At 51.3% G+C, this 6,521-nt stretch overlaps 1 protein-coding gene across 2 annotated transcripts in view; it reads left to right on the plus strand.

The window, feature by feature from the left end:
* The window catches only part of PLEKHD1 (pleckstrin homology and coiled-coil domain containing D1), a 28,801-nt gene extending 26,643 nt beyond the window's left edge, over positions 1 to 2,158 (plus strand). For both annotated transcript variants that reach the window (XM_022570265.2, XM_089907873.1), the window contains exon 13: positions 99 to 2,158. In XM_022570265.2, coding sequence (XP_022425973.1) covers positions 99 to 268 — 170 coding nt within the window. In that variant the 3' untranslated portion in view covers positions 269 to 2,158. The remainder of the gene's footprint in view (positions 1 to 98) is intronic.
* Positions 2,159 to 6,521: the final 4,363 nt, after the last annotated feature.

Raw genomic sequence — 6,521 nt, forward strand, 5'->3', positions numbered from 1 at the left:
TGGGGTGTGAGGGAGGGGGGCTGGGGTTGGGGACAGGGCTGTGCCCCAGTGGAGGGAGGGCTGTTCACGGCCGGCCCGTGGGGCCACCGTATCCCCAGTGAAGCCGTCCCAGTCCTTCATGACATCCCAGCTGGAAGCTAACAACATGGAGGAGCTGAAGGAGGTGGCCAAGCGGCTCAGCCGGGACCAGCGCTTCCGCGAATCCATCTACCACATCATGGCGACCCAGCCTGGAGCCCCCTCTGCGCTTCCCCCGGTGGGAAAGTGATGGGCGCCCCTCCCCGCCGCCCAGGTCCTTCCTCACTGGGGGCAGGAGGGAGGGGGAGGGGAGGCCTGACTCTCCGCGGCTCCTCTCTGCCAGCGCTCCACGTGGGGGCCGGCCTCACCCGCAAAGGACAGGGGCGCCACCTCCCTTACCCTCACCCCAGACCCTACCCTTGGGTCAGCTCAGGCCAAGCTGGGTGCCGCCTGGTTGTCATGGTGAAGCAAGGATGGGGCCTGGCGGCACGGAGACTTTTCTGGCCGGGGAGGGGGATGGGCAGGGCAGGGCCCACCACCTTCTGCCATGCCCGCTGTACTTCTCTGTGACTCTGCCGCCCTCCCCACCTTGACCCTTGCTTCCCAGGGCTTCCCAACCCTCTTTGCTTCTGAGATCCACAGGCGTCCCTCGTCAAGGCCCCTCTTTGACCACACCGCGGGGCAGGGAAGAAAGGGAGCTGGCACAGCCGCTTCTGGGCCGGTGGCCTACCACCCTCGCCAGACACACCGTTCCCGGGGCCGGGCCCTGGCTGTGGGGCCACCCGCTCCCTTCCCTACTCAGGGTGACTCGCCCACCTGCAGCCTCCATGCCCTCCGGGGAAGATGTGGCCCTGACATTCCTCCTGTGCATGTACCGAGGGCCCTGGGCGGGAGGGAGCTGTGGCCAGCAGCGAAACTGAGGTCTCTCCCAGAGGACAGGCAGCAAGTCAGCGAGTGGAAGAAGGCGGCGGGCTCCTGCATATCCACTCCTGGCCCGGCAGGGAGGCTGCTCCCTCTGGCTGCCATGGCCCTGCTGGGCTGCGGGACCCCAGAGGTCTCCCTCCCAGCTGCCCTTCCTTCGGTCACCTTGCTGCCTCCTCTCCTGTAGAGGCTTTACCCAGTGAAACAATGTGACCACGAGCCCTGGAAGATGGGGGGCCACTGGTTGGCCCGGGGTCATCAGGGGCGAAGCTGAAACATCTGTTCGCAGCTTTTGTGGGAGACACTGCCCTACAGGGTGCTAAGGACTGTGTGTCCCTCTCCCATGGACAGACTGTCTGTCTGGCTCCTCTCCCTCCAGGCCTTCCCTCCGAAACTGCCTGAGTCTGTTGGTCTCTCCAGAAAAGGGGTCTCCCTGGGGTCAGGGTGCTCAGGGGCACGGGTAGTATTAAAGGTGCTGATCGTCTGCTGCTTGGACAATGGAGCCCAGTCTGAGAGGTGGACAGATGGCTGCAGGTCAGGGGCCTGCATCCTGTTCTGTGGGAAAAGGAATGTTACTGACTCAAAACATGGGCGTGTCTACGGCTGGGCCAGCCAAGGCCAGGCAGGCTGCCCTGCTCTGCGGTCAGGACTGCCTGGTGAAATGAACCTCATCAGTCCCTTCTCAGCGGTGGGTGGACTTGGATGGCCTCAGCCAGTCTCTTACGAGCCTAGGTGGGAATAGGGGTGGAGGTGCTTCAGAATCAATGCATCTGAAAGGCATGAGTCTCAATGTAAAAGCTTTAAACATGTAGAAACCTGCATAAACCTGAACTCATTGATCTAACGTGTATGTAGGATGGACTTTAAAATGAGGAAGCTTTAGAAACCAAGATTACTATTTTATTTTCTGTTTTTAAAGAATTAAATTAATAATGGTTTGTTCTTGGAGAGAGATCTTTCCGAAATTTTCAAACGCACTTCCCGGCCTGGGCAAGCTATTAACCAGAGAGGAAAGTGCTTTCTCATGCACATTCACCAATCTCTAATTTCTTCCCTCCTATCTCACCCTGTACTTTCCACGCCTCAGGCAAGTCTGTGTTATCGCCAACCAACTGATCAATCCATAAGTATTTATTTGTTAAAAACTTACTCTGTACCTAGCACTGTAAATAGAAAAAGAGTAACATCCCTATGTGAAAATATGTAGGGGTGAAAATTACTTACTGGAAATATATGGATCTGATTTTTTACAGAAACAAAACCCTATTCCTTGGCCGATTAAAAGGGTTTCCTGCCGCTCGCTTGCTCTGTGGTCATTGCTAGAGAGATGTTGCCCCCTGCAGGCTGAATGTGGAATTATGGAATTGGCTGCTTGTGCTCATTTGCACACACGTTTCCCTCCCTATGAGGAAGTACTCCCCATTGCTGCACCTCCAGGGAGTAGCTTCTTAATAACTGAAAAATCTGTGTTCCCGCCCTGAGGTCCTGGCTGTCCCCTTGTAACAAGGACTACCAGCCAGATTTTCTTCTGATTTGAGCACGGACCAAAAGGGACAGAGCTGACTGCGCCCATGGGAATAGCCTCAGGCAGGCAAAGGGTACCTAGTTTGATGGCTTGCTAGTTTTGGTGTCCCTATTGGAAACTGACAGCTCTACCTGCTCTGATGAGGAGAGGCTTATGCTTTTGTTTTGATCATGTAAGGGAGGGAGAGAAATGGTGATGACTGGGTTCTCCTCCTATTTGATCTGTTCCTTCACTGGGGAATGGATGATCTCTATCATAGCCCTTTATATGTTGTTTCCCAGCATAATTATTAATGACTCCCCCTTTTGCTATCACAAGGGTCCCAGTTTGGGTGGTATTTCCATGGTCATCTTAGCTTTAGTGCTTTTCTCCAGTGAAATGTTAATGGGTGAGGCAAGAGATCTGTAAAGTGTAAAACACTTGTGTTCTGATCTACTCTCCAGCTCCCAGCCCCTGGGAAGGATCTACTGCCTGTATTTGTCTCTGGAGGGATGTGATTCTTGCCCCCATCCATCCTATCTCACCCAGCCCAGCATGATCTGGGCAGCCTGTGTGTGCTTGGGTACCATCCACGTGAGATTTGGAGCCTACAATGAATGATGAAGGTGAAACTGAAACTTGCTCGAGCCCAGGGTGGGTCAGATTTGGTCTAATTGGAAGGTAGTTATTAAACCCATCAAACAAAGGAGCCCTCGGATAAAGGCCAGCAGTCCCTGGGGACCCTTTTGCTTCTGCGTTAAGCCAGGATGAAGCCACTCAGACCCCCAGGGTGCAGCAAGGGCTCTCCAAGATCAGAAACCCTATGGCTTTGACTCGTGGGGGGGAAAGATGCTGACTTCTCTTATCTCATCCCACACCTGGGAGCAGAGGTGAAGGGGTGTCCTTTGCAAGGCTTTGGGAGAGGGTACAGTGGTATCCTTTTGTTCTTGCCACTTAGAAATAGAGGTCCAGAGTGGTCCCAGACATCCAAAGCAACTGGGAGAAACTGGTTGTTCAAACACCCACGTGGCTGCGGACGGGTGCGGTGTAGCGCCCCAGGTTTGGTCCTCCTGACTCTTTGCACATCTCATCTCCCCTTCTCTTCCCTAGACTTGGGCTTCCACTCATTGCTACCAACTCCTCTGGCCCAAAAATGAGCTTCCCTCTCCATCCTGCTGGGTTAAAGTTGTTCAGGGGAAGTTCAGGAAGCACTCCAAGCCCAGAAATCCTGGGGGCGGGAGGGTCTTAATAAACTCCATCCCCTTGTGATGAATTCTACCTGCCACTGCCGCCAATGTTTCAATGCAGTCCGGCATTCTGTGTGTCCTTTGGCTTTCCCTCTGTGCGACCCTTGACAATCAGGCAGCGAAGTTGTTGTGAGTCAGGGCTGCTCAAAGGCCAGTTCTCAGCCACAGGGGCTCCAGGAGCTGTCCGGGCAGTTGCGGAGCCAGCCAGCGAGTTTGGGGCTCAGGTTCCCTGCCTTGCTTGCCCTGGAGGATCTGACACCTACCTCTGGGCTGAGAGTCCTGCTATGAACAGACTCAGCCTGCCCTGTTATCCTGGCAAAAACTAGGGCCGATGGGCCTTGGAGTGACACCACATGAGAGCCCTTCCTCTTGCAGGGCAGTGACCCCATCACAAGGTGCTGAGGGGAGGAACTTGTCCCACACTCTGCCTGCTGCTCCCCAGGGGGTGGGGCTGGTTAGCGCTGTCTCACTGCTTCCTGTTCTGGAGCTTTTGATAAGCCACTGTTTTAAATGTTTTTTGTACTTATATATTTTTATTAGATAGGACATAAATCTCTTAAATCTCACGAGGCTGCTCAGAGCCCTTGCAGTTTTGAAGTTGAGAACTTGCAGCCATGGAATCAACAAAGACATGGCCGCCACCGACAGCACTGACCAGGAAGATACAGTTCTCAGGGATGATGTTCCAGTTTAGGTTGAACTTGGAGCCATGCTGTTGTCAGAAGGGATGAGAAGAGGAAAGTTTAGGGTTGAGATGAGAGCAGGAAGGGTAACTGATTTATCACCCCAAGGAGAAGGTCACTTGGAAGGCTGTCCTGGGAAAGGGAAGATGTCCGTTCTCATGTTCACCCTGGCGTCTGAGATCACCTGTCAGCATCACTTCTTCCCATCTTCCGTCAACAAATATTTATTATGATTCTATTGCATGAAGTCAAGCACCTGCTATGAGCTTATTATCCCTATCACTTTTTTTTATTATTATTGTGGTAAAGTATACATAACATAAAAGTTTCCATTTTGGGAACCTTCTTAGTGGCGCAGTGGTTAAGAATCCACCTCCCAGTGCAGGGAACATGGGTTCGATCCCTGGTCTGGGAAGATCCCACACGCCATGGAGCAACTAAGCCCCTGCGCCACAACTACTGAAGCCTGCGAGCCTACAGCCCGTGCTCCGCAACAAGAGAAGCCACTGCGATGAGAAGCCCGCACGCAGCAACGAAGACACATGCAGCCAAAAATAAATAAATTTAAAAACATGTATATATATGAAAGTTACCATTTTAAGTGTATAGTTCAATGGTGTTAAGTATATTCACATTGTTGTACAATGAATCTCCAGAACTTTTCATCTTGCAAAACTTAAACTCTACACCACTTTTTTTTTTGGCTGTGTCATGGAGTATGTGGGATCTTAGTTCCCTGACCAGGGATTGAACCGTGGTCCCCGCAGTGGAAGCCTAGAGTCTTAATCACTGGGCCGCTAGGGAAGTCCTCTACACCCATTAACAACTCTCCATTTCCCCTCCCCCGCAGCCTCTGGCAACCACCATTCTACTTCCTGTTTCTATGAATGTGAGGACTTTAGTTACCTCGTGTAAGTTGAATGGTACAATATTTGTCTTTTTTGTGATGGCTTATTTCACTTAGCATAATGTCCTCAAGATTCATCCATGTTGTAGCATGCGTAGGAATTTTCTTCCCTTTTAAGCCTGAATAATATCCTATCACTTACTTTTAAAAAGAAAAATGGGTAGACATCTTATTTTTCTCATAAATTGCTGTCCAGGGGTGAGGGCCCTGCCCTTCTTAAAGGGTAAGAGAGTCACAGCTGAGCGGAAGTTGGGTCCCTATGCTTCCCTTTTTCCAGGTTGCTCCTTGTGATGGCTTCATGTGAAGGGATGCTTTGGTGTTCACCTCCTCCTTGTCCCCAGCAGATGGCAGCATGCTCTGAGCTGGGCCAGCAAATTCCAGTGGGAAAGTGAACTGAGGCTCTCAAAGAAAAGGGAGGGCTTTGTGACAAGGCCGAGGTTCCGCATTATTGGTGTGAGTCTCCCAGCTGTTCTCCCCTTTAAGACATGAAACAAAAGTCTCTGCTACAGCCAACATGTATTCAGTCTATTGTGAACCATGCACTTTCACACTGATTTCTCTCTTTTGTCCTCACAACATCCCTCTCCTTGATTTACAGAAAAATGAACCCCAAGGTCACACAGCTTCTAAATGGAGTTTCAGGTATTTGAGTTCATGGCCAGTGTTCTTTCTAGCATATGTAATATTAATGTGGAATATTAGTATGTAAAATATTATGTGTAAAGATGTAAATTGTTACATATAAATTATTTTCAGTGAGCTTCCTCCTTCCCTTCCTTGCTTCAACAAATATACTGAGCTCCTCTATGTTCTAGGCCCAGAGTCTCCACACAGATATTTTCTATCAAGGGTTCTTAAGGGATTGATTCAGGGGCTTGGTAACTGACAGTATCCCTAGAACTCTTCCTTTCTGAAAGTGTGGCTAGTCCAGTATAGGAGGTCCTGTGGGTCAGAGCTTCTCATCCTAAGGGCTTTGCAAAGCAGCGAGGCCTTTTCTCGCTGTCTCCAACCACTTCCAGGCTGGCAGTGTCCTGACCTTCACCTTCCTTTGCCCTTCCCCCTCCCCAGCCCAGTGTCCTCTGGAACAGAAGAATCCTCTCAGGGTGGAAGTAAGCAGCCCATGGGAAGGCCCTGGGCTGGGAATCTAGAGGCCCGTGTGTTCCTGTAAAGCCAGTGATTAATCCTGAGAGAGGGGCAAGCCATCTGACCTCCCCTTGATTAAATGAGGATGTGAAATTAGA

Source organism: Delphinapterus leucas, chromosome 2 (genome assembly GCF_059928025.1).
Source record: "Delphinapterus leucas isolate spDelLeu-1000000601 "Yukka" chromosome 2, BTC_Dleu_Yukka2, whole genome shotgun sequence".
NCBI classification, from domain to species: Eukaryota; Metazoa; Chordata; class Mammalia; order Artiodactyla; family Monodontidae; genus Delphinapterus; species Delphinapterus leucas.